Source organism: Streptopelia decaocto (genome assembly GCF_964273445.1).
Source record: "Streptopelia decaocto genome assembly, chromosome: 1".
In the NCBI taxonomy this organism is placed as follows: Eukaryota; Metazoa; Chordata; class Aves; order Columbiformes; family Columbidae; genus Streptopelia; species Streptopelia decaocto.
The window spans coordinates 63,981,689-64,009,075 of record NC_138663.1 but is presented as its reverse complement, the minus strand read 5'-3'; the positions used below and the strand labels follow the sequence as shown (position 1 = coordinate 64,009,075).

At 41.9% G+C, this 27,387-nt stretch overlaps 1 protein-coding gene across 1 annotated transcript in view; it reads right to left on the bottom strand.

Annotated features, from left to right (window-relative positions):
- The window catches only part of STAB2 (stabilin 2), an 87,017-nt gene that overhangs the window by 33,966 nt on the left and 25,664 nt on the right, over positions 1-27,387 (bottom strand). The window contains exons 14-38 of the mRNA XM_082066674.1: positions 26,811-26,873; positions 26,610-26,729; positions 25,943-25,996; positions 24,645-24,725; positions 23,505-23,657; positions 20,486-20,548; positions 19,590-19,673; positions 18,251-18,337; positions 17,622-17,733; positions 16,196-16,376; positions 15,078-15,171; positions 14,728-14,886; positions 14,238-14,333; positions 13,363-13,458; positions 11,664-11,711; positions 9,118-9,254; positions 8,646-8,760; positions 7,595-7,672; positions 7,326-7,418; positions 7,105-7,212; positions 4,292-4,423; positions 3,172-3,297; positions 2,567-2,623; positions 1,258-1,353; positions 207-402 (exon numbers count right to left, since the gene is read on the bottom strand). Of these exons, the coding sequence (XP_081922800.1) occupies positions 207-402; positions 1,258-1,353; positions 2,567-2,623; positions 3,172-3,297; positions 4,292-4,423; positions 7,105-7,212; positions 7,326-7,418; positions 7,595-7,672; positions 8,646-8,760; positions 9,118-9,254; positions 11,664-11,711; positions 13,363-13,458; positions 14,238-14,333; positions 14,728-14,886; positions 15,078-15,171; positions 16,196-16,376; positions 17,622-17,733; positions 18,251-18,337; positions 19,590-19,673; positions 20,486-20,548; positions 23,505-23,657; positions 24,645-24,725; positions 25,943-25,996; positions 26,610-26,729; positions 26,811-26,873 (2,629 nt within the window). The remainder of the gene's footprint in view (positions 1-206; positions 403-1,257; positions 1,354-2,566; positions 2,624-3,171; positions 3,298-4,291; positions 4,424-7,104; positions 7,213-7,325; positions 7,419-7,594; positions 7,673-8,645; positions 8,761-9,117; positions 9,255-11,663; positions 11,712-13,362; positions 13,459-14,237; positions 14,334-14,727; positions 14,887-15,077; positions 15,172-16,195; positions 16,377-17,621; positions 17,734-18,250; positions 18,338-19,589; positions 19,674-20,485; positions 20,549-23,504; positions 23,658-24,644; positions 24,726-25,942; positions 25,997-26,609; positions 26,730-26,810; positions 26,874-27,387) is intronic.

Here is a 27,387-nt window from a genome sequence, read left to right as displayed (position 1 = left end):
GAATGGTGACTCAACCACTTCCCTGGGCAGCCTGGGAAAGAAAAAGAGTTAATGAGATTTTTAAGACTGGCTTATTACCTTGAAAGTGATACACCATTCCAGGATCTAGAATGGCCATGGTTAGAAGATCTAAGGGTCTAAGGGGAAGATTTCGACATCTGACAAGACTAACATAGGTGTCTGTGTGTTGAGGGAATGCTCAGTACCTTGATCACAGTTCCGGCCGTATTTGCCTTCCAAGCAGCTTTCACAGGCTGTACCAACAAACCCCTCTCCGCACAAGCAGGTGCCTGTGCCGTTGATGCCGTCCAGGCAGACGCCGTTCCCGAAGCAGGCATTCCCCGCTCTCCCTGGACAGGGCTGGCACTGCTGACCGAAGAAACCTGCACAGCACTCCCTCGTCTGGAAACCCAGAAATGCCGTGCTGAGGGTCAGGGTCAGGGTGGAAAGTATGGCAGTAAGGAGATGGCTGCTGGGTATGATCTGTTGGGACTGCTGCTGAGTGGAGGTGAATAGGAGGTCTGGATTCTTAGCAGTGCTTCAGCTCTGCCAGTCTCTGACCATGCTCCTTACTGTGCCAGTGCTCACGCTGCCAGCCCAAATCCTTGGTAGGAGCCACAGGCCCTCCACTGCCCCAGGGAAAGAGGGATGGGGTTGCCTGGGACAAGCATGGGGTTACCTTTCCCAAACCCGTTCTTCCTCTGCACCACCTTGGCTCACAGTCCTTCCTATGCTGCAGCTGTCAGCAGCCTTTAACCTTCCAATTATAGAATCATTTTGGTTGGAAGAGACCCTCAAGATCATCGAGTTCAAACGTTAACCTAGCACTGGCACTAAACCATGTCCCTAAGAAAATCATCTACATTTCTTTTAAACACCTCCAGGGATGGTGACTCAACCATTTCACTGGGCAGCCTGTTCCAATGCTTGACAATCCTTTCCATTAAAAAATTTTTCCTAAAATCCAATCTAAACCTCCCCTGGCACAACTTGAGGCCATTTCGTCTCATCCTATTGCTTGTTACTTGGGAGAAGAGACCAACACCCAACTCGCTGCAACCTCCTTTTAGGTAGAGAGTGATAAGGTCTCCCCTGAGCCTCCTTGTCTCTGCTGCATGCAGAATAAAGGCCAATAAATATTAATATATTCTCAGGGACTGCCTTGACATGCTGTGTGTGTTTAGCGGGATTACAAAGGGTGTGAAGTTCAGGGATGGGGGTTCCAGGCTTCTACTGCAACAGAAATGGTGTACTCACAATGATGGTTTTAGCACACTTTGGCTGGCACCCGATCTGGATGGTGTACATTCTCATATTGTTTTCTGAGAGGACACAGTATTTCTTCATCCCTGCCTGAACAAAAATTGGAGAAACAGCTGCACCTCTGAGTAATATTGATCAGCTACTTTCAAATGTTTTAAAAAACGGACATTAACTTTATGCATGCTGTACATTGACTCACACATTCACAATAAAAATGAAGGAAATCCTTTTACAAATAAAAATGCATTAGGTAAATTATTTCCTTTCTAGCAAACATAATGATCAATTTAACCCAGTGCCCTGTGGCATTTTATAGATGTATCTAATACTGCCTTTGCTTAGAATTGAGCAGAATTATTTTCCTGTGGTCTGACAAACATTTTTTTGGACATATTTCATATTCTTCCTAATTCTTCTTGGAAAACTGAGTGCCCAAGTTCTGCAAAAACAGCCGTTGAAACTTTATCATCCAAGTCTGAACACAGTTGGGAAAGACTGTTTGCTGAAGAAGACTTGCTGGTCTCATTGTACGCTTGTTAGGAGACTGAGATAATCATCCATCCAGCTGTTCATTGCAAGGCAAATGTTAATGTTTTTGAGTTTTACACGAGTACTTCGGCTTGGTTTTGCAGGCAATTACTTTAATGGGGTGGATGGGACTTGATCTGCTTTGGAATCCTATTACTGGCATAATTTTTTTTTTTTTTTTTCTAAAGAAGAAGAAATTATGCTTATATAATCCAAACAGAGAGGCTTTTCCAGATAAATTTAGATGCTAAGAAACTCTAGGTCATATTGTGGTTGACAGGGACCTGCTAAATATCTGTAGTTCTTATTCGTTGGCCCTGGGCATCCAAATTCTCTATAGTCTCCAAGTCTCCTTGCGATCGTAACTCACAGAGTATTGCTGGAGACAGGTTGAGTTTGACCTTATGTACAACTCTGATCTGAAGGGCTCAAAGCTGCTTCTGTAATTCCTCCCGTAGCAAGCATACTGCAGACAATGTTTAACTTCCTCAGTTCTGCATGGTAGAGGTAACCTTTGCAGTTTGAAGAGACTTCAGTTGTTCCAAAGCATATTAGAAACTGGTCTTTAAAGATAATTTTATCTTCAAGCTACCCTTGACTCTGCTGCCTTGCTCTCAGGGTGGATCAAGTCTATTGACTGCAAGCAATATATGTATCAGGCTGAAGTAATTCCAACTTTTGCTGAAACTGAAGCAACTATATTAAAACCAGGATTGAATGCATCTCCATGTGGTTTTGATTAAAAAAAATAGAGTATTAATGATAAAATACTTACTATTTCTATTGTTCCTGGGGGACAACTTGATGGCTGTGAACAAATTCTGCACTTTTCCTTAAGCAACACAAATGGGAGGTAGTTAACAGATTGTAGAGCTGAAGACAGGTTGTTTAATAGAAAATGCATAATTTCCGTCTGTATTTCTAAACCTAGCCCTCAGTGCAGTTAGGGTAACTCTCTTGGTAAACGTGGTGAGGGTAGTTACACTGCTCAGTGAGGAAGAACATCCCTACTAGCAGTTCTGTAGGGACAGCCCATGGGAAGCCTTCTCCCAAGGGGTAGGAGAAGGAAAGCTCTTTGGGCTATTTCTCTTTGCTCTTCTAAAACGATGATTCCCCATCTGAATTTCTGAAAATTAAAGCTCAGGAATTGCTTGTTCCAGTGCTACTCTGATTATATTTTATCCAGGATGTCAGTACACTGATTGCAGGATCAAAGCTGTCTTAATAGATGCTAAAACTCTGGTAGGAATATCCATTGTGGAAAATGCGAGCATTCCTTACTGGGAAATATACTGTCACGTTTCCTGTACATTTGAGCTGTGTTTGGCTATAGATCTCCCTGATGGGTCTTTAAGCACCTATACGAACAGAACCACTTACAGTGATTATGGTATCATTGATGTCACATCTGTTCTTCTGGACTTCCAGGACCTTTCCCAATCCATGAATAATTCCTTTGTCTGTTGCAACATTTGTATAGCTTATAGGAGCATCATTTACAAATAGCTGCAAAAGAAATGCAATCAGCTAGAAAGCAGCAGAGCTGTTTGGTAGCTATCTGGTAACTAGAGTAGTAGCAGGTGAAAGAGGGTTCAATGTACAAGTCTCACTTCAGGAAAACCAATGAGCATAATTAACTTTAAGCACTTCCTCACATTCCAGTTGCTACATTTTAGAGCTTCACTGGGCTGAAGGACATTAGATGACTTCAAAAATGTTGAAGTTTCTTAGCAATAAGATTTGGCAGATCATCTTTTTCCACTGTGGGGTGTAAAGGTAAAGGATTTGAAGAAGGAGCATAAAGAAAGACAAGAGCTAGGTTTGCTGTATGTAGGGGATAAGGGGCTTTAGGGAAGCCCTCTCAGCAGCTGCTCCTTCAAGGATGGCTTTCATCATCTCACTGCTACCCCACACTCCCATTGTGCCCTCACCAGCATCAGCCCCATGAGAAGATGCTTTTCCAAGGCTTTGCCTTGGGCAGAGCAAACAGCAGGGCTGAAACTGCTTTGGTGAGAACTGTTCTGTCCTCCTTTGCCTGCGCCCAGAAGGAGCTCTGAGACAGAGGATAATCAAGTTTCCTTCATGGCTGTGCCACAGAATTGAGTGTGCTGCTTAATTTTGCTATGCCTGATTTTTTCAATGAGTGGTGTTGAAAGGCAATTCGTATTTGTTGCCCAGTGCTCCGAGCTCTTAGGACTAAAAGTAGAGTAAATTCACAGAAAATAGAATTAATGTATTATAATTGAAGACAGGTTTCTAATAGCTCTTGCTAAATGTGAACAGCACAACTGAAATCCAATTAAAGATCCCTTCAAGGGTGACTTTGAATCAAGCAGGTCTGTGAGAGAGTATTGCATTTGACCAACAACTTTTGTGCTATTGTGTCCCAGAAGCTAATGGGGGTACACAGCCCCTTTTGACTGCATGTTAATTTAAAGGTGAAGCTGGGTACGTAAAAAGCAGGAAACCTGTTTCTCCAAGCAAATGCAGACAGCAGTACCTGGTCATTGTGGAGGAAGAACCCAACCTGGTAGGAGAACCCTAGCATGGTCTCCCTGTGCATGCCATTGTGCAGATTGTTCTTCAGGAGCTTCTCATCCAGCACAATGTGATAGCGGATTTGGTTTTCATCCTGCAAACACATGAGTAAATTCAGAGTTGTGTAACAAATCATGAAAACCTATTAGGGATAGATTTTCCCAAAGGGTATAAGCCAATCATAGGTTGCCTGAATTTAAGGAGAAGCTTTTCCAGCCAGCAGGTTATTTCTTATTTCCTACTGGGAAGAGTCTGCATTCCTGTTAGAGTGAAACTTTTATTGACCATGGGGGATGAAAGGCTATTGAACTAGCGGGACCAAGGTTTTCTTGAGCCTGGTAGTGTCTCTTTCTGTGTACAGGTCTGGCTGACAAATTCAGGGAAAAGTCACTCATATGACTTTTTAGGACTCTCAACTTTATGAGTTCATTTGACATCAAAAGTTGCATATTCATGAGTGTTTTTATAACCTTCTCCATACCCATTCTTTCTTCCTTTGCGAATCCCTAAGTCACCTATAGATTATGATTTACACTAATTTATAGCATGTTTTTATTTTTTTTTTTTTTTAACTTTACGTTCATCTTCAGTATTAGAGCCACACCTGTTAATTGGAAGGTTTTCTGTGCCTCATTGCTAGGGTGTCTTCATTTTTCAGTGATGTGGTGAAATTTTTCTCTGTACATCAAAATCTTTTGAGGGCTTCCCAAGGCTTCTGCAACTTGTTCCAAAGAGGGAACTCCCAGAGCTCTCCCTGACTTGGAGGAGGAAGCAGAAGTAGGATGTGTTTGTAAAGAGATTTGTAGACGTGAGAGAAGCTGGGGCATTTGGAGGGTTTGGGACCTGCCTAGCCAACAGATATAGTGCTGCTGCATCTTCTGTATCTTGGCAATAAAAGGTGCTTGTGTGAAACCTGGTTGCACGCTGTCCCCTTTGTTCTGAATGTTCATACTGCTCCTCACTCTTCTGCTCCTTCAAAAGTGTGTGAAAACATGAAGCAACCCCAGGTTCTATGATCTGTGATGTTACCTGGCTTTGTTCAGAGTGAAATAGTGGTCTTTACTTCTCTTACGGTAGGACGTGTTATTTTTTTGTTTCCACGGATTTGACAAAGAAATATTTGCAGGCAAGAAAGTGGGGATTAAGATAGAGCTAATCTCCACCAGTGTCAAACCCTATTTAATTCTCCTGGCTTAGATGCTTTGGAAGAAAAGTTAACTCTCATCCATCTTCACTTCTGTCTTTAATCACCAACAGAGTGAGAAAAAGACCTTGCTTCATCAAGGCCAAGATTTGGGGTCTCTTCCCTGTGCCAAGCTCTTTCCTCTGTGGCAGAGTTCTCCAAAGGTGTTTCATGAAGAGATTAAGATTTAGGCAGGGTTAACCTTGCAGTTGTTTTCCAATTTTCTTTGTCAGATTTCCACGCCAGGCAAGGTTGGGAGGATGGAAGAAAGACAGAAGAAATATTGGTAAGTAGTACAAATGAAAAGGATTTCTGTGTGCGTGACCCAAATCCAATGGGACTGATGTTCCTTGTGTATCTCCAAGTCTGTTACAAATGCTTCTTACAGTTATGCAGAAATGATGATATCACGTCACGAAACAACTAAAACAGGTTCAAAAGTAATTTGAGCAGATGAAGCTAGATCATGTGTGAATTCTTCCGGTGAGGCTGCAAGTGGGCCTTTTGCTGTGGGTCTGCTGGCTGGTGGTAAATGTTTTGGCATGAGTCATTTGAACCCTGTGCACATCAGCTTCTTGGCTGTAAATGTAGACCACGAAAGAAGGGACAGAGTGCAACAGGGTAAATATTTACGGAAGGTGAAGGGAAGTATTAATGTCATTGAGCAAGTCATGGGCAAAGCTTCCTCTGCAAGGTGTGGTTCTTGGTATGTGCATGCAATAAAGTTGTTTCAAACTGCAGCAAATGACAAGAAAGGCTCTGGGATGATGCAGCAAACTCATAGTTTATCTTGAGAGGAGACTGACAGGATTGAGAGGTTGTTTGGCCTTATAAATATGTCAGCACATAAACATCAGAAAGAGAAAGTTGTTGCAGCTAAAGCATATTACTGGCGTAAGAATAAAGGGGTATAAACTGACCAGAGGTGAGCTGTCAAAATAATATAAGCTAGCTCTGGGCACAAAAACTGAGGTCAGCAGAGGAGGTGGGATGGACATGTCTGCACTGGTGGGAGGAGCTGGTGGCCAGGTCAGGCATGAACCTAATGGGGAGCTCCTGGGAGTGGGGAGCAGCAGCAATGGGGTTCGCCCGAGGAAATTTTTCTTGGCAGAAAAATTCCAGAACTTTTTCTGAGCCCTGGGACTGGCCAATGGTGCTTGTAAACTAGGATTAGAAATGGTCTGTAGAAAGTTGCTGGGCAATAGTGTTGCTGCAGCAGTAGGGCAAGCATCTGGATAGTTTTAAGAAAGAATGAGAATATTTTGTGGAATTATTAATGATGGGATTGCCAGTGATGACAGGGGACTGGACTTGTTCACCTAGGTCTACTGATGAATGCCTTGGATATTATCAGCATGGTTTTACTCTAGAGAAGGACAAAACCCAGAACAAACAGCTGGGCTCTCCCAGCAAGGCAGGAAAATATAGATGGATCCATCCCTCTTCACCTCGTCTGGTGTTAAAAACAAAACTAACCTTACTGGGTTTCTGGAAAATAAATCCCTCTTCCTATTTGTGTCCTCTCAATCCACCCACTTGAAATTGAGATGAGATACAGAGCTGTTAAGAAAAGTCTTCTGAGTAATACGTACCAGCGTAGCAGGCTTTTTATCCCTTAGGTAATCTTCTATGGCATCGTTATTTGGGGCGAAGACTGTGTATGTGTTTGCAGCTTCTATTTCATTTGCCAGGCTGTATTGCTGTTGTGAAACGCATGAAAACAAATCAGAATGACCACGGATAGTGCCGTACGACTCCAAATGCAAAGAAAGCCGACAATGGCTTCTATTCTTAAAAGGATGTGAAAGCTTACAATAATGTAGCCCCTGAAAATGGAGTAATCGGGCATTTGCTCCAGGCGTGCCAGCAGCCTTGGCATGACGGTGCTGCGGAGGGGGGTTAGAACCTGAAAAGGGAGCAGATATCCCACGTCAGTGCATGTGCATGTGCTGTGGTTGCAGCTGCAAGGATCAGATGCAGGACAAAATGCTGCTCTGTGCAAATATTTTTTTCCAAGAGCTGTTAATTATTTTCCACTGCTTGTGATGCAGAGAAACAAATCCTCCCTATGCAGCCATATACCTTATCAATAACGTGTATGACTCCGTTTGTGGATGCGATGTCACCAGCCACGATGTGAGCACCCTCGAGGGTGAGGTTCTGAAAGAGGGAGAGGAGAGAGTGTTTGATTTTGCATTGCAGTGGTGGTATTTTCCCAGTGGTTCATGCTGTGGATTTCCAGACCTTCCCAAATGTTTGCCTGGGGATCCATCACAGCTCCCCTCACACTGGTTGGCACTGGGGGCTGGGTTACGCTCATGGAACCATGTGCAGGAGAGGTGACTTTGGGACTCTGTGCTATTCCCCACTCATGGACTGGCAAAGCCATGGGGTCGCTTGCACGGGGGTGGTTCTCAGGGGTAGGTGAGCTCACCCCCATCCAACGGCAAGGTGAGCTCCTGTGCCAATTTGCACACTCCTGTGTCTGCATAGGTTTGAAGGATCCCCATTCATAATTTTTTTTCCTCAGGGCATGGAGGTTTGGGGAACTTTTCTCTCCCTTAATAGGGAAGAAGTGGTTAAATGTTCCATATGTATTTCCAGAAAATACTCCTCGGAACAGGGAGTGCTAAATAAAAAGGCTGAGGGGGAAGGGCTGTCAGTTGTAGTTATTTACCGTTAAGAATACCTTTGCGTGGTTTGGAACTATCAAGTTGCACATGCGGACACGTGCACAGTATCACTACTTCCTCCTACCTCCTCAGTTCCCTAAAATAAGTTATTTGGTTTCCTTGATGCTCTTTGTCTTAAATTAGTTCACACCAGCTGCTCCAGACAGGGATTGCGCTTCCGCTTGGCCATGAGACTGTTCAGTGTTTGCAGCAGCTACCAGGACATTAGGAATAAATAATACTGTGGACAAATTTCAGCTAGGTAAAGTGGTGGAGAAAACCAAGTTAATGTTTCTCCCAGAGGACCCCATATTATTGATCTATTTCTTTAATTTTGTGACACAGTCTTTTTTTAAAAATACAGATATAATGTTTGTGTGGTTTTGTAATACAGGAAAGTCAGTGGCAGTGATGGTCAGGGTTTGATGTATGATACCACAGTCCTTTGCAGGTCATCTTACCCCATTTTCTTTAGACAAGTGTAGGAAGTTGCTCGGTAGAGATGTTGGCAGCATGTCAGAGGATGATAAATTCTGGAAATCAGCAAAGCTGTAAGCTCCCGTCAATACATGATACCTAAAGGAAATTAACTGGATTTGAAGGTTTTCTATTTTCTATTTTTTTTCCCCAGATAAATATTCTTAATGCGTCTAAAACTGTGGTTTAAAGTAGGAATTGTTTGTACAATACCTGGTTCAGCTGTGTCCTGGGATTAGTTTGGCCTTTAAATGTTTCTCGCATAATACAAGTAAAGTCTTTGTTTTCAGTGGAATTGCTACAGAGATTTATACCACTGTAGTTAGAAGGGCAAGCCTATGTTCCTCCCTTAAAAATCTAAGAGCTGTCTTGCTTTAAAGGCTTCAAACCAAAGCCTTGTTTGGAATGGAAAGCAATTCCCTTAAAAAGCCTCCAAACCCAAAACCTTTAACGTACTTCAGTAGAGTTGGGATGTTAGTCTTTGACATCCAAAAGGCTTTCTCATCTTCATCCATGTTTTCAATTGCTTGAAGAGAAGGCACGAGGACAGTTAGGTTTGAGGTGGTGGACAACACTGAGTTTATCTCGGCCTCCTGCATGAAAGTAAAGAGCGCTAAAATAATTCATCCTGAGGACAATCTATAAATAGCAGCTGGTGACTTTTTAACAAGGTGAAGTATGTGACGTACTTTTTGACCGGCCTGGAGAGGAAAAACTATTATACTGAGCAATGACTTGAACAAAAGTACTTAAAGCTGTTCAAAAATTGTAAATGAGTGTCAATTTTTTACAGAATAGATTGCCATCATTTAAAGGGCAGAACCCCTGTTTAGGTCAGAATTGTTTTTTATTACAAAACATGTAAGTTGCCTCCCACAGAAGTTAGTCTGTCTCATGGATTCTATTTTACACACTTGAATGTTAAAAAAACCCATGGTGATAAATACTCCTGGTTACTGATAACTTCAAGTAACCTGGTCTTCCAGAGCACTCCATACTATTTAACAGACAGAAGGATTATGAATCATGACATAAGAAAGCCACATGACAAAATGTTCCCATTTGGAATAGCACTATTTAACCTGGCTGGGATTTTTCAAGATGCCCCAGGGATATCGGTGCCCACTAGCACTGCAGTGGGGCTTGCTGCTGACAGCTCTAATTTTAGATGGGGGATGTGGGTGCTGTAGTATGCATGGACTAATTAACCTTCCATATGTTTATCTGCCTTAAGGATGGAGAGAGCCTCCACTGGAGAGTTTTTTTTCAGTTGTGTGATTTTTTTTTTGGGGGGGGGGCGGGGTGGTGGTGCAGAGTGGGCTAGAAAAAGGAGAGCTAAAGATTTGAATGTGGTTCTCCAGACTTTTCACAGGCTCCGCAACTTGTTACTTTTGATACTGCAAACCTTGAGGGAACAATACGAGCTTGCGTTGTACCTATTTGAAGCTGGTATGCTGCCTGGAAGCTGGCTTGTTTTGGATAGTCCTTTGATACCCATACTGGGTTTTAAAGCAAGAAGGGAATTAACTCCCTTAAATAGCTGGGAATCTTGTCTCTGTTAAGATCATCTTTCTTTCTAGCCATCATCACTGTCACCTTCCAAATATTTAAATATAGAAATAGCAACAGACTTCCTTTTCTCATCCTTCCTGACCAGCAAGAAAAATATTTGGTTATGAAAAGTGGTAAACATCACATTCCTGCTCAAGTATGAAGTTAAAAACCCCACAGATGGATAGACCTCCCTATTTTGCCCATGTTTGTAGCAACCAGTATTTAAGGGATACCATTTCTCTGAAGTGTAGCAGAAATTTCCACATCCCTGTTTCAACAGATAATACAGAATCTACTCTCTGATTTCCCCTACCCCCCAACTTCATTATCTGAAGTGCACATTTGCAGGTGAACAGCCTTTCCTATTGTGCTTATTGCTTTAACTTCATTAGTTGGTCTTTACGGTGTCCTGCCCTGCAGCCTGAGCCCAGGGCCAGGCAGAGAACTGATTTAAATTAGCCATGCTGTCCTCTCTTTTAGGCAGTTTCCTGAGATCCCTGTTGCACCTGTGTTATTTAATTAACCCCGAGCCATATAACTTTGAAAAGCGTGAAAGCAGCTCATACGCTGTGACTTCTGCTTCTGATGCTATTCATTAATATACACCTGTTCCTTTCTGTTTGCTATGTACTTGCTACACACTTATTATATTTAGGTTTTAAGCTCTTTGTGGGGGAAACTGGTTTTGATCTTTGTTCATGCAGTGTCAGCCACAGTGAGGTAGCACCTCAAATGTTACTGCTGCCCTAGTAATAGTTGATAGCACGTGAAAATAAGAAGTGGACAGTGACAATTGACCTATAACTTTTTCTTCTTTTTTTTAACCTAAGTTGGTGTTTCTTCCCTTATGTGAAGGTGAACAATCTAATATCTTCCTTAGTTTCCTGCACCTCAGTCAAGCCTGCACAGACTGAGGTTTTTTCCCTCCTTGCTTGCTGCAGCAGCAGCATTGACCAGCTGTACGGCTGTGTCTTCCTGGCACAGGGCTCATTGAAAATGGGAATGGTAAGGCATTGCCTTCCGTCTCCACTGACTTGTAGTTTTATTGCATGCGGGAAGTTGGAAGGAATGACTTGGGCACATATTCAGGCTCTGTTTGCACCCTGCTGCTGGTCATCTGGACTGCAATGTAGTTATGTACAGAGCAAGTCCTGGCTTATGTAGCCCCCTGCCTCAGAGAATGGGCTTGTAACTTGCTCTTCTGCCTGTGGAGCTTCCTCACTTGCCTGAATTTGGGATCAGAATTTGGTTTTCAGGGAGAGATAGGGAACCAGATAACCAGCCCTGCCATCACTGGTGGGAGAGGGAGACTAATGCTTCTCCAGAGCTTGGGCCTCTGCTGTGTGATAGGAATATTGCTGTGAAGTTCCAGTTTCTAAAGGCTAAAAGGGCCATGCATTTCTGCAAACTTCAACAAACCTAAAAAATCAGCCATGAAGTGTACTTACATTAACCCATTGGTTAAATGCAGCTGCTTCTGACAGAGTTGATAACTCCTGATTAGAAAAGGAAAAAAGAGAGAGCAATAATTATGTAATCTGTAATTAGCTTTATCAAAGTACTCTTGCTGTAGCCTGTGCTGTAACTCAGTGTGTCTGACCTGTCTGATGCGACATGGAGGAGCATGAGGTTTTCAGTATGTGTGAAAAGGGAGGATGTTTGTGTTTTTCTAGTACTGATACATTCTGGGAATAGTGAATTACCAACTCTTTTGAAAATCAGGCCATCTACTGCTTAGGTGTATAAGGTGTGCCTGACCTTGGTGGGTAACTTGTCCTGACCTCAGGCTAAGTGTTACTTTTCTGGGAATGTAAACCTAAACATTTTCTTAACTCCATGCAAAATTAATTGAAAGAAGATGTGTGTCCTGGTTTTGTTAAAAACAAGTTTCTCTTTCAGTGAATTTTGCCTGTCAGCTAAAGCCTTCATATTAACTGCATTTTCCTGGAGAACCAGACACGTTTTGGTAAACCTAGCAATGGAATGCAAACATATTGATAAGCATGGATGGACATCTCGCGAGAGGGGCGACGAGAAACAAGTGACCAAGAAACTGACCAACTGTGTATAACATTCCATTCACGTGAATACTTCATATAAAAGTGGGAGACCACGAGGATCTCTTCCCTTTTCCCTTTTTTCCTTATGGCCGACCTTAGGAGAGGATCTGGCTGGTCGTCCCTGAGAACTGAGGCCTAGTGAGAGACTGAATCCAGCTCCGCTTGGTTGCAGAGTCTAATCCAGGACTTTGGTGGCCGGCTCTGCAGTTGCTGAGACTTTCAAGACTGGTTTTGTATATTTTGTATTATTTTCTCTATTCTTATTAGTAGCATTAGTAAAATATCTTTAATTTTTCCAACTCTCTTCTCTCTGTCCTTCTTTCCCTCCCGATCGCCTGTCCTGAGTGGGAAGGGGGGAGAGGGAGGGGCAAAACGGGGGAAGTGGGGGGGAGAGGAGGTTAACAATACATCTGCCAGGGTTTGATTGTCACCCCGCAATCTTAACCCTCGACAATGTGTTATTTTGGTTGGTATTTATACAGCATCTTATATATCATCCTGCACATGGAGATCATTTATTCTGCCACAGTACTTCAAACAGAGATAGATATTATATGAGCAGGGATGGCAGATAGTGCTAAGAGGCATGCTAAGATTATTGCCAATGTCTGAGACTGCTGACATTTTCATTTTTTCCTGTGCTGTTAAATGCATATTTATTTCACCAATTTACTTGTTTTGGTTTTGTTTGCCTGCTGGTCAGCATGATCTGTTTTAACATGATAAATGGAGTGTTTCCATTGAGACAGACCTCAAGGCAGAACTTCAGAAGAGCTGGGTGCTCATTGCTCCCACTTGGGAGGTGAGTGCTTCTGCACTTTAGACCTCTGGGGCTGGCGTTGTTCAATTTGTCTTAAAGAAGTATGCTTGTATCCCTTAGGCCTCTTTTCCAGCTATATTTTTAAACACAACAGATAATTTCTGTATCAGGCAAGAGTCTCCAGCAGAAACACTGACTTCAGATAGCACTGGTGGGCATAATATTTTTCTGACTGTTTATAATGGCTTTGCTATCTCTCTGGTTAATATCCAGCGAAAGAGCTGTGCAGTAAGTCCTGTGCTCAGAGATGATGACAATCTTACTTACATCTGCAGCATTTCCATAACATATTTTACCATCTCCTTCATAGCCCTTTGGGCACACGCACTCCCAGCCACGAGAAGATTCAAACTGACAAGTTGCCTTTGAACAAGAAAGAGAGAAAATTTGTCAAATACTGAGGAGACTGCTCAAGAGCAAGGATGGCCTGTAAACACGTTTCCTGATACAAAATCATATACAGACATAGCCTTCACAAAGGATCTTTGTACCATATTCCATGAACCTCCTCTCTCTCTTATAGGACAACCTCCATCAGCAGCCCCTAAGTTACCTGCCCAACGTGCACTAGGTCTAGGAATCTAAACCCTTCCTTCACCTTTTCTTACTTGATCCCTACATAAACTGGGCACTGTCCCTCAACCGACTATGGCAGATTTGTCCTCTGCTTCCCTGTGGTCTTTGCTTGAGCTTTGTCACTGGGTCCCACCTGAGGCTAGTGTGGTGCTCACAGGCACTACCGAGTACAGCAGAGCCTGCAGGTCTGCTGAACACCTGCAGCTATTGATAAAGCTGATAGATGCCTGTGTAGAGATGTGTGACTTGAGTAAATGTCTCAACAGATTATTGCATCCAAACTGTAATTACTGGTAGAGAAGCAGCATTTATTTACTCCAGGCTTGAGACAGCCCTTCTGTACAGGCAGAGTTGGGAGCAGCCCTTGCAGCCTGTCCTCAGTGCATGTACCGTATTGATGTGGTTCACATAGAATTTTTGGTGCTTGTAGCACTCCTTGGAAAGCTTTGTTCCAACTCAAGCAGAAATTGCAGGCTTGAAATGGCAAGGAAATACCATGGTGTGTGCAGAAGCCAAGGTGTGATGTGTATCTGAACACTTTGTTTAGGGAATGATTAATTACTCACCAGATGATGGCATTTTCCATTTTGTTCCAGGCATGAGTTTATGGGTGTGCATTCAATTCCATTCCCTCGAAATCCGTCCTTACACTTGCAGTCATTCTGTCATTTCAGTAAAACACAACAATTTATTAAAATGATTAACATAGTGTACGTATTCTGGACATGGTGAATTAGTATCTCTGTGTTTCTGCGTGGCCCCATTGACTTCAGTGGAATGACACTGACTAATATCTCCAGAAGACCTTTGTACCTGACATCTAGTAATGTGCTTACTAAAATGTATTTGCTGCCAGAACATCACCATGCAGGAAGCAGAGAGCACTGGGATAGGAACTGAAAGGAAACTGCTTTGGGTAGAGAGCGCCATGTGGAAATAGCCTTGACGCTGGGAAGGAGAAGATAATTTGGGGAGGAAACAGGATAGGAAGCACTGGCCAGAGCAAACTGGGTGAAGAGTAGCACCAAAGGTAGCAGTGAAAGTGAGAAGGCTTACCTGACCCGGCCCAATGTATATGCAGGTGGCATTTTGGTGGCACCCTGCAGCGGTGGGCAGCAGGCAGTTGTTTATGGCAGAGCAGTCCCTTCCATCGCCTGTCCATCCTGCCTGGCAAGCACATGTGTGCTCTCCTGGGCCCATCTGAATGCACTCAGCCTGGGGGGATGCAGAGGCATCTGGTTTTAGGTGTAAGGCTTGTCTAAGCAATAGCAATGCCACTATCGGGGAAAGAGCTTGAAACTGCAGTGAAAATTATGACTCTTCCTACTGCAAATGTTTCTGTCCAAACCTTCCTTGCTGCCTGCTTTTCTGTGGTGTCAGGCTCTGTGCGAAAAACATGTACTTACATTGACATTGCAGCCACCTGGGTTTAAAGCAGCACAAGGATCAACTTTGTTGCAGGTCATGCCATCTCCCTGGTAGCCAGGTTTGCAAACACAGCTATAGAGACAAGAGGAGGAGGGAGGCATTGAACATTATAGCACAGCTGTAAAGTGAAGCGGTGGTTTTCCACTGTGATATGCTACATACAGGCAACTTAAAATTGCTGACCTTGCATTCGTGATGCAAACAGCTTAAGTGCATATATACGTGATTTTTTTTTCTTGTCTTCCCCAAATATTGCCAGAGTTAATTAAGTCAAATGAGGGATCCATTCTCTGTGTATGAGATGGGGAGTCAAATTAGTTCTGTACTGATGTGATCTTTGCAAAGGTGAGCTAATAGTTCTAAATCAATTATGGGCTTGGGTTACTCTTTCTTTCAGTGACAGAGAAGATAGCTCTCTCCCTGAAATGCACGCTAGACTATGAGCCCCCCATTTCCCTGGGTCCTGCCCCTCAACATTAACCCATATTGGAGGGAATTTCTTAAGCACTGAAGCTACACAGCATCCCACATTCTGTTTCTGTGATGACTCATAACGAATACACTGAGGCAAAGGTGCTGCCATGTGAAGGTTAGCGTGAGGCAAGTGCAAGGCAGCTGTAGCAGTAACAGAGTTTTGTGACCAGTCATGTCAGGACTGGAGAGTCTGTGCTGAAGTCTGTGGTGGTGTGGTATGTGAAACTTACCTGAGCTGACTGGGACGAGCTATCTACCCCCAAAATGCCTGGGAGTTTCATTGTTTTTCAGCAAGGCTCAAGCTCCTAGTTCAGTAAGGGAAGGTTAGAAATAGGAGGTTCCTAAATCCTTCGTAGATTTTAGTCAGAAGGTAGACTTCTGATCAAAGATCAGATCCGTATGCGACTGTCTCATCGGTGTTAAACATCAGGTGCAGGATACGGTGTTGAGAACTCTTAATTACGATCTTGCAACGCAAGGTCAATGCGGTGCATGTTTATGCTTATTTGCTACATAGCAGCATTTCAGTGGCTGATGCTTCTGTACTGCTACAAGGCACTGTTTTAATCAAGCAAATGGAAAAGAGCTGCAGCATAGTTAATGTTAATAAGATGCAAGTTACCTCACTGCACCATCGCTAAGCTGGCAGTCTGCATGTGCATGGCAGAGCTGTAGAGAGGGCTCACAGGGAACAATCTGCTTATCACAGAATTTTCCTGTGTATCCACTTCTGCATGATCCAGGAACACAGATCCCATCACTGTCTATTCGGTTATCACATTTCCCATAAATGCAGAGGCACTCTACAAGAGATAAATTACAATGTACAATTCTATAGTGGTAAAAGACGTCTATCCTTACATAGTGTTTCTTATGAATTGGGTCTTTTTTTCTAGCATCTAAAATTTTTATTTTTAAAGTCTCACTTTGTTGGGGGACATATTGTTTATTTATCATATCCTTACCTTTTCAGGTGTGTTTTATGCGTAACTATTTAAAATCTATTATGTCTTTACAGTGCACGTACCCATCAAAGAATTTCAAAGTACTTCAGAGAATCAGGAGGAAAATGCTTTGTCCTAGGCTATTAAGGGTAAAGTTATTTCACTGCACAAGTTTTGGCATGCTTTTAGTGATATATGAAGCCTTTTAATACTGAGTCCACAATCCTAAAAATTGCACAGTGCTGGGCTAGTACACAGAGCAGTAGCACAGACCTACTAGCACATTTCTGGGGCTGGGCTGGTTAGTGCTGCTGGGAGGCACAGCAATGTGCCCAAAGGACATAGTAGATAGGCCTTCTGCAATCCCAAGTAATGCCAGTGGTGACTAGTTAAGCCAGTGTGTACTGCTTTGGCAAGACTAGAGCTTAGGCAATGCCACCTTTTCTTATGGAATTTGTCCATGTACATCTGAACCTTCAAGTGAGCTGTGGCTTCGTGAATGACAGGCTGTTTCATAGCAAAAAGAGACTAAAAGTGATTTTTGTAGTTGGAGAATATATCTATATTTATGCTGCATATTCTGTAGACTGTGAAATGTAGTATGGTTTGACATAGAAGAATTAAATCTGTCAGTATACAGAAGATGACTGCTAGAATCATAAGCTATTCAATAGATCAGAAATTATTCAGTAAGGATGGTTATTAAGTGGCCCTAAACAAAATCTGTTCATAGATCTAGTTGTCCTTAGATTACATGTGTTTGTCATTGCAGGCAGAATCTCTTCTCTTGTGGGCAATACCAGGTGGGAATGGAATAGCAAAGACTTTCTTTTCAGTTACTCAAGTGAGGGAAACAGAAAGGAAAAGAACAATAAATTAGTATAAGGTGAGCTATAACATCTTGCAAAAAGCCCAAGTAGGTCAGTAAGAAGTTTTTCACTGACTCTGGGCTTATGATGTGTCCATTTGAAAGTACCCTAGAGACATCTTGCTCATCCAACACATAGACTATTTAACAAGAGCCATTAACTCCTACCTTAATGTTACTAGGGTCCAAAAGAAATAGCCCATGCTCTTATGCTGAGCAAGTACAGCTGTACTTACTTTTGTCACACTCAGGTCCGTATTTGCCAGGGTCTGAGCAGAACTGACAGCGTGAGCCTTGAAATGCCTCAGTACAAATGCAGGTCCCATTGCCATCCAGGCCATCCATGCACTGTGATATGGAAGAGAGATGATTTCTATGTATAAATTCAAATAAATCTTTAGCCTTCCCCCAGAAAAGGGACCATGTGCCCATCCATAGTATGACTGTGATAGACAGCCATAAAATCTCAGCTTTGATGAAAAAGGTGTTTCAAAGCAAAAGCTTTCCTTGTGCTTGTACTTTGTTGCTGTGGGTTCTACGTTCCTTTGCAATTTTAAAGTGAGAATAGTGAGCTGGGTCATTATTCTGTGCTGTGTGAAGTACAAATATCAGAGTGGGTCACCCAGCCTTGCCTGTGTGCTCTCTGTTGGAACCATAGAAACCTGCAATTTGGACATCTCGGAGGAGACTGGTTCATTTTCCCTCCTCTGTATAACTGAACCTAAATTCAAGGCCATCACGCAGCATGAGTGGAGGGTGCAGATTGTGTGGAGCCTAACATTTCTGTCTTGCATAAGTGCTTCAGGGACATTTGGGACACGGTCTGTCCTTCCCCCCATGGGGTGCTGCTGAATGCTCTGCTTACCTGCCCGTTTCCTGAGCAGGGTTTAGAGAAACCTCCTGGACACGGACTGCAGTCAGGGCCAAAGAAGCCTTTGCAACACTTTGGTTCCTATGAAATAAAGCAAATATCCTCTTTTCCAGTGCCTTAGTGTGGAGGCAGAAGACAACTTTCAATTGTGCTTTGGTCCTTTGGCAAGGGCCTGTAGCGGTAGCTGGCTCTTGAAAGGCTTGTGTTTAACCAGAGCCACCTCTGCAACAGCCTTGTTAAAACCAGGAGGGATGTGGCAGCCCAAGAAGGGGATGCACAAACCTCTGGATCTTTCCCTTATTATTATCAGGCTCGTCAGTGTTAAAAATCTCCATCCTGTCACTAGTTATGAACATGCCCGTGTATATCTGATCTTATTATGTACACTTTTTCAGCGGGAGTGCAGTGCAATTCAGGGGCAGGCAGCCTCCTTTGCATCTGAGATCAAGAACTAGAAGATTTGTTTTAACCCAGTGAGGCACTGTGAAAGCTAGACATACTGCTTTAATGTTCCTCCTTCCCCTCTGCAACAGTGTGGGATTTAGCCACTACACAGCCCTAAATGTTTTTCTTGGCTGCATCTTTTGTTTTATTTGGGAACTGGCTGCTTGATCCATTTATTTATCAAGAGCACAGAAAGTGTATTAGGAAAAAATCTCATTTACATGTGTGTTTCAAGGGAAATAGGAATTAGCAAAAGGCTCTCAAAGCTTATGAGTTTGTGGACTTCTCTGCTTGTTACTTAATGGTGACCATGAGGTGCAGAAGCCTCCTTAGGAGCCACAGGAGTCAGAGAAGTCTAAGTATTTCTCACGGGCTAATGACTTCTGTGAGGACTAGGCTTGCCAAGCAGAGCAAGTGGAGTGCAGTTCTTGGGAGCATTTCCCATTCATTGTTACACAATATTGTGTAAAACCTAAAGTCCTGGGACAAGGGAGGGCCAACCTGTCCTGTTCTTTGCAGGTGATGTTCTATGGGGCAATAATAACATTTGGGTTTGGAGTCTTATGTGAAAACTCCCAGGTTACAGAGTATGAGATGGTTGTTGTCAACAATGCATGGCAGCTAAAATACCTCGCTAGAGGTGCTGGTGTGAGCATTGCACCATGGAGAGGAGTTATTTTGGGTAGTAGAATGGATATTGGAAAAAATTTACCTAGTATTTTGCACCGAGATTTACAGTAGCTCCTCTCAACCCCCTGTAGAAAGGTATGGAAGCTACCTGGACATCTCCAAATGTCTCTTAGCTTCAAAAGGGAAGTTTACAATGCAAAAGAAAACACTTTGGAAAACTTTTATGTATGTTTTACTTTAAGGAACCACAACTCTGTACCTTTATTGTTATATTGCAGGATCTAGTACAGCCAGTTTTTTGAAAGGTTGAGCCTTCAATAATGCATCTCCGTTTTGAGAAAGGCTGGAATGTGCACAAAATGCAAGCATTAGTATTTCTAAGCAATGTATAGTTCTGTGATACTGTCTTAATATTGCAACATAATTTGACTGGAGAACAGAAAGCACCTTGCTATAGTGTTGCATTTAAAAATTATTAAATTATGTATTTTTTCATAATATGAACTTTCTTTTCATTATTAATGAATAATGACAGATAGCTTATTACTGAATATAGCATATAGGACTAACTACAAGTGTAATTTTATAACATGGGGAATAAAATTCCTGTGGTAGCTAGATTTGAGTTCTATATGGGGAAAAACATGCAGCCAGATTTGCATCTCTTAGATGTAAAGCAGATGGAAGATTTTCAGTCTTTTCTGAAGCTGCTTCTGCAGACAGCTGCTTCTGGGAGGATGCTTAATCACAAGGAAATTTTTTGACAGATGTGAGGTCTATTTTAAATGTATCCCTCCATTTTTTGATAACTAACTCTTGAAGCATAATCATAGTAATTGTCATTCCTCACCTCTTTCTTCTGCCAAAGCCTATCTAAAATGGATCTTAATTTACTGGAGAAAAGAGTCAGAGCTTCTATGAAGTCTACAAGGGATCTTGCAACAGAAAACAAAATAATGTTGAAATTACCTGATGCTTCAATTATTGCTGAAAAGAAACCAAAGTACCATCTATATTTGTATTTTTTCACACTCTCCTGTATTAATATCTGGTTCTTTTGCTCATTATATTAGGAGAGCAGTAATCAACATATGAGGACCTCTTCCCTCTATGCATTTTGTACAACTGCATAATCTGTCAGGAAGTGTCACTTACGATGGGCTTTGAATCCTGTGGGCAGGGAGCCAATGCGTGTGGTAAACAACTTGTACAGACACCCTAGATGGAAACAATAAAGATAGTAATTTGAAAGGCATTATACCAGCTGCTGAGATGCACACTTATGGATGATATACCCTGTACATTTTAAGGATATCTGTTCTATGACTTTTAACTATTACAGCATGGATCTAGAATCAAAGAGCAGCACCAGGGCTATATCTCCTGGCTCTGATGTTTGCTGAGTGGTTGTTCATTTCCAACTTCCCCTTCTTATCTTTATTTGTCCTTGCCCCACTCCCTTCTTTTAAAGAACTGGAAGCTTCCTAAAGAGAGGACAAACATGGGGACTAATGCACTGGCATCCTTTGCTCAACCTCGTATAATATATTAACTAAAATTGTCTCGGAGTCTAGACCTGTCTGCACATTTAACTTCTATGAGAATTTTTTATTTCTTCCTAGGAAGACCACAAATTAGTTGAGTCTGTTCTATAGACAATGTGAAGAGAAATTTGTCTTGTGTATAGTCGGTGAAGAGAAAAATATTCTTTGCTTCCGTGTTGCAGATTCTGTACTCACTATGATCCAGCAGCATATCACTGTTTTTATGTCTTTACCTTTTGGTTGCTTTTCCCCACTGACTAATTTATCACCATGTGGTGGTGACAGAGACTGGCAATTACAGCACTGAGGAGATATAAACTCGAGTGGCGGTTTTAAAGGTGTGTTCTTGACAGGCTCAGCATGCCATAACTTCAGAGAGGTTGAGCCTTTCATTGTGTGGATATGGAGTCTGTCAGAGCTCGTGACTGCTAATGTCTTCCATTTCAACCAAGTTAGAATAAATCCTAGAGCTGGCACCTGATGCTTTACTTCATTGTGTTTCATGATCAGTGGACAAGTGACCATGAACCTGATTTATGGTATTTTCTCCCCAGATTTATCACTGGACCTGCAAGGAAAGAATCAGGTACTGGTTTGGATTTATGATTTACAGCACTTAAAGGAGTAAAGGACCAGACTTACAAAAGCATTTAGGCATCAAAGAGTTGAGGTACTGATGTCACTACTGTTTTTCAAAGGCCTGTGGGTCAGATGTATTTTGGCAGATACATTTAGGCATTATAAAAGATGTTTGATAAACTGTGTAGCCATGGCTGAAGTTGACTTAAGCTCTTAGCTTTCTTTGCATTTCTGAAAATCCCTGTGGGGGCCTCTTTGATCCTTTAGAACTTAACAATCTGGCTGATTGTTGTGGAAAGTGTTTCCCACTGTTGGCACTTCTCTCTCTGCTGCTCAGCACCACTTGGTGTCACCTGTTTGCTCCCTTTCTCCATGTGGGGTGACCTCAGCCATTCACGTGTACCTGCTCCTTCATTTTCCTGAGTCCTGCCTCTCCCCTCTGCCAGAGGGGGACAGGGAAATGTGCCTGCATTTCCATGCAAGGTCCAATCTGCCAATTTCAGCTGTAGGTTAAGATAATGTCTTTGCAGTGAAGTGTCTGAAGCCAAGGCTCCTGTGGGAGTGGTGACCTCTGGGAGGAGATGGAGCAAGACACTGAGTCCTGAGGTTATTACCAGCATCCAGGTATGGTTACATGGATATGTGTGTGTTAGCATAATGTTTTCCTCTTTAGGGATGTATAGTTCCCATAGGCATGTACAACTGTCCGTTCCAACAAGGTCTGTTACTTTTCACAGGTACCACAACCAGTATTTACAAGGTGGCATTGCTCTTGTTTTCTGACAGTGAAGAACATGCACAATGGTAGCTAAGAACAGCAAAGCCACAGCTCCCTCTGCTATTCTCCTTGGTAGCAGTCCTCTGCCTAAAGCCTTGGATATTTAATTACACTTTAAACTATGCATGAAGTTTTAAATCTGACAAAAGTTCCTGACTTCAGTTTGGGGAGTAATTTTTGTGACAGATGCTATTTTTTTTTGTCTTTAAATAATTTTTCATAGTGTTACTTTAGGATTGATCGATGTCCGACATAGATTGTAGGTAGGTTCCTAGTAGGGAATTCAAATTACTGGCGTGTAATTTGAATTTATAAGGTGTTGAAAGTTTTTTGTATCGGAGATTGCAGCTCAGTGCTCTGTCTGGTTTATGATTATATTGCACATACAGCACTTTGTAGTTACTGCCAGAGGTAAACAGTTCTTTACTGCCAGCTCTTGTGTTTTCTTCTTTAAATTTTGATGTTGTCCAGCTCTGTTGAGAAACTCTTTCAAGTCTGTGCTTCTGGACTGCTTTAAGTTAAGATAGTAAATGTTTTGCATTACTGTACCAGAACCGTTACTGGCCCAGCTATGTGCTTGAACATAGTCCAGTAATAGCTCACTGGAGCCACGCTTGCTGCAAACTAAAAGCTCGTTGTGATACTTGGTCTTCTTACCAGAAATAGCATCTGGATGTTACAGAGTGTAAAGGCCTGTACTCTGTTACCAAACGGAACAACATATGTCAAAATCCATCCTGTGAAATATGGAATCGTTTTATAATTCCTTATTTGAAGAAAACTGGAAGAAAGCGGGGCTAGGGGAAATTGTGGCTTCTGAAAATAATGTATTTCTAATATCTTAATGTAAAATTAATTATTATGTTAATAGTTTAACTTGATGGCTCATTTCCCTGCATATTTAGTAGAAATTAAAATACTCATCCAAAATATTTTTCCTGGGAACCTGACACTACTTGCCATGTACTTGTCTGCACAGATGGGGTTCAGAAACTGGAGGAAAAAGTTTGACCAGAGAGGCAACATATTTTAAAGGGCTACTGTAAGAACTAGATGAGTTAAAGAGGTATAGGATGTGCTCATACGAGTTCCCTACTTACAGATTATTTATATTTGTTCAGTACTGCTAGCCAGGTCGCTGTATGCCGTTGATACATTAATTTCCAGAAGTACCCCCCTTTTTATGGGCAATATCAGACAAAGCAGTAAAGAGGAAGCTGGAGTGCATTATGTGGAGCAGCAAAGAGCTATTGGTTTGTCGTGATTCTCTTACCGTTGCAACTTGACTTCTTGTCTCATCACACCGATGTGGTAGAATTGGAACAATTGTGGGTGGGATAAGGACTCCTGCAAGAGTATAAATGCGACCATTTTTTGCAACAATGTCTGTTTCTTCCATTTCTTCTCCACTCACCAAGACTTGTCCCTATGAAACAATAAACTATTATTAATAATACATTTTTCATAGCTTCTCAATTTCTGATAATTTCAAGAAATTCTAGTCACATTTTTAAATTTGCCATCTATTTTTTATTACACTTGTTTTATACAAGAAGTGTGCATATGTTGCACATTTTTTTGAGTATTGGTCTACAACAGAGGTATCTAAAGTTTTCCTCTTAATCTGCACTGTTAGCCAGTGGAACTAGTGACTAAAAGACTGATCAAAATGAGAAGACTACTGATGACTTCAGGCACTGATTTCAGTGGGCATAAGCATGCTTTGGAGCTCTTTCTGACAAAGTGGGGAAAAAGAGAGAGAGAATCTGAGCTCTAACAAAATTCACAGGAGAGGAAAAAAAAGTAGTAGTATTCTTTCTGCATTTAATCATGCAACTGCTCTGTCTTTATGAGAATGCTCCAGAATGTTCATATTTCGCTAAAATATGCTAAGAATGGAAGGTAGTTGATGTAACAGATAAGTTTAGTTTTGCAAAAGTACTGACAAATTACCAGCTTTAAAAATGTGTTCACTAGGTTCATAAGGATCAGAAACTACAATATTAAAGATAAAAGAAGAATATCTGTGTGTGCACTAAAAGTGTTTTAAATAATCAAAATGTGTAACATAATTATTTAAAACATTTTGAATACATATATATATATATATATATTTTTTTTTTTTTTTTTTAAACTAGGCAGAGCATCAATGAGAATCATTCCTGGACTGCAGCTAATCATACGTAAGAGGAAACTGCAGGCTGTCCTTATATACCACTCATTTGTTCTGTGTCCTTTGGAGTACTAATTTCTGACAATAGGTGGGAATAGCAAGTTGAAAATTTCTACCTCATTATAGCAAGAAATTCCTCTGTTAATGTTCCCCCTCCTCCTTTTTTTTATTCCCCCTGCATGCAAACCATTGCAGAGATTAGAGAGAGATGTTCACAGGTGAAAGCTGATTGTAACTTACGGTGCTGGTCTTGTTAAAGTAAATGAACTGGTTCGCCATGCTTCTGATGTGATCTATTGAGACGAGGCTGGCAACCTCTAGCTGAAATAAATATAAATTGATTTAGAGGAACGTAACATCATTATTCTTTTCAAATCCAGATGGATTTCACAAGAGACACCATCTTTCTCTTTAGCGTGAGCGAATGACTTTATCATCTTTTCTCTAGGTACATGAGCAGCCTTGTATTTACTAACCTGCTTATGTAATGAAGTTAGCGTGATTAAATTTTGACTGAGCTTACTGGCTGCTGCATGCAAAGAGCTTGCTGCCCAAAAGGGTACTAATTTTTCTCCGAATTATAGCAAGCAGTCTAAGTAAAGTTATCAGCTGTCCCTAAAAACAGCCCTGTTTGCATCCTTATACCGCTGTGGAAATGATGCTGCTGATATCCCATGAAGGGACATGAGGATCTCATGCTTCTCCTCCCTGTGATCGTGCTCTGTGCTGGGAGTGACCCCTGCCTTGGACACTGTGAGTGGGTCCTTTCTTTAAGGATATGAGCATATCCTTCCTGCCCTGAAGCAGGGGCTGGGGAGGGGATGAACTTCAACCTCCTCTAGCCTCAGTTGGTGGGGGTGTTGCTGGGTTCTGCTCTTTGTTTCCAGCAGAAAAAAGGAGGGAAAAACTGGAGGCTTACTTAGAGGATGACAAAACCACCTCTTTCTGATAAACACAAGACTTATTTTAGCAGAATAAGCTCAGAGGGATCTTGATTTTGATAGCTGCAAGTACTTGCCCTGCTACTCCTTCCTGCATCCCTGCCAAGATAACAGTACCCTCTGGTAATGGTTCTTGCTCCACAGAGCAGGCTAAGGTAGCAGGTCCGAGGTTCAGAATGACTGTATATATATATATGCACATATATATATATATGCATGCATATATATGTGTATATATATATGTATGTATATTTTTTTTCCACTTGACCTAAGTCCCCATCACCAAAAAGTGTATTTTTAAATGGAAATAGTTACTTGCATGTAACACGGTAGTGTTATATTTACCATGATTCCAAACACTATAACATGCCTCCAGCAGGGTTTTATTTTGATTAGTGACACTGTGGTGAAAGGTTTGTGTTCTCTGTCAGTGACCTTCATGTGACCACCCTTAGTTAAAGCAGAGACATAGCTGTCCCTTGCAGCCTTGCTGTGCAGCACTGAGTGAAGATTGTTCTTGAAAAGCTTCTGATTTCAGAGCAGCAAAGGGTTTGAAAATGCTCTTACACTTCAGGTCAGTAAAGCAGCTGCACTCACCTCAGTATTGGAGACAATATGGTATCGGACCAGCTCCAGCAGCTTCCACGAACCCTGCCAAAGAAGAGGCCTTTTTAGCCCCAAATGAGTCACAAACCTACCTGACCTGTGAGAGGAGAGGGGAATGAGAACGGCATCACCAGCTGGTACACCAGAAAACTCTGGCCCAGTGGTGATGCTCAGCTCATGGCATGTGTCCTGTCACTCCATGCTCTCACTCATGTATCAACTTTTATTTCAGCATGAGCCTTTCACAACTTCTGTGTGTGTTGGGAGAGACAGGAGGTGTGCAGGGGACAGAATGCCAGTATCTATCTCCTGGGACCCCACCAGCAGTGTCTCCCACGTAACAGGACCCTTGTGGCATCTGCTCCCTTTGACTGTTCCCACCAAGCGTGACACCTTCCAGGAGAGGGTTGGAGGCTTTGCTATATGGCTGTCCAGGCATGAGTAGGGGAGTAGGTCTGGTGTCAGGGCTTGTCATTACTTTATACAATGGGAGATCCCCGAATCCTCTCTAGGTCTCATCTTGAGCTTTAATTTTTTGAGATAGTTTAAACCTTGAGCGTATCTTGGATGAATACTGGACAATGTATGTATGTATCTGCTGTATAGATACACATATATTTACCATCTAAGAAGGATTTGTGTTGTGGAAAGACTATACCTCTGCAGAAAGCAGGTAATCCAGAGCCTCAGCTTTCATATTTCTCAAAGCCTCATTACTTGGAACAAAGACTGTGTAAGGCCTATTGTCCTGCTGTAAATCCATTCCCAGGCCAGTTTTCTGTTTTGTTAAAAAAAAAAAGAAGTGTAATTATGTATTAATAATGAAGAACATCTGAAAATAGTTTTTCTGGATCTTTACCGCTATTAAAGATGTAAATTGGCTGTATCTTCCATTATCTTCAAGTACTGACATTATGGTTTCCTGAAATAAGATGAAAGTAAGATTTATTTTAGTTGGGAACATAGAATGAATAATAATTCTTGTTAGACACTTTTAAAATTACTGCATGAGTCTCAGTTATTACAGATCTTAATACATTTGGATATCCTTAATTGTTTGTGTGGCTGTAGTGTCTGGAAATGGCTGAGATGGTAGCACTCTTATCCTGGTGCCATTACTGGCTTATAGTTAGTTTGTCATTGTCCTGAGATTCTGTGTAGTCAGAGAACACACAAACAGTGTAGGTGTGGGGGAAGTGTTCTCTGTATTCCCAATGAGAAGGGGCAGAGAGATAAAATATTTGCAAAAATGCCATATAAGAAGTGAAATCTCAAGGAAGTATGCAAAGCAGGGGACCAAAAACCCCAAAGCACCCCAAAATATCAGGTTTTAGAATATTAGCCTATTGGAAGGGGCATTGCTGGTTTCAAAGCAAGTCTTGCCTGTTATCTGTTCAGACTTCTCCCCTTTTAGTATGTTGTTCTGGAATTCAGTG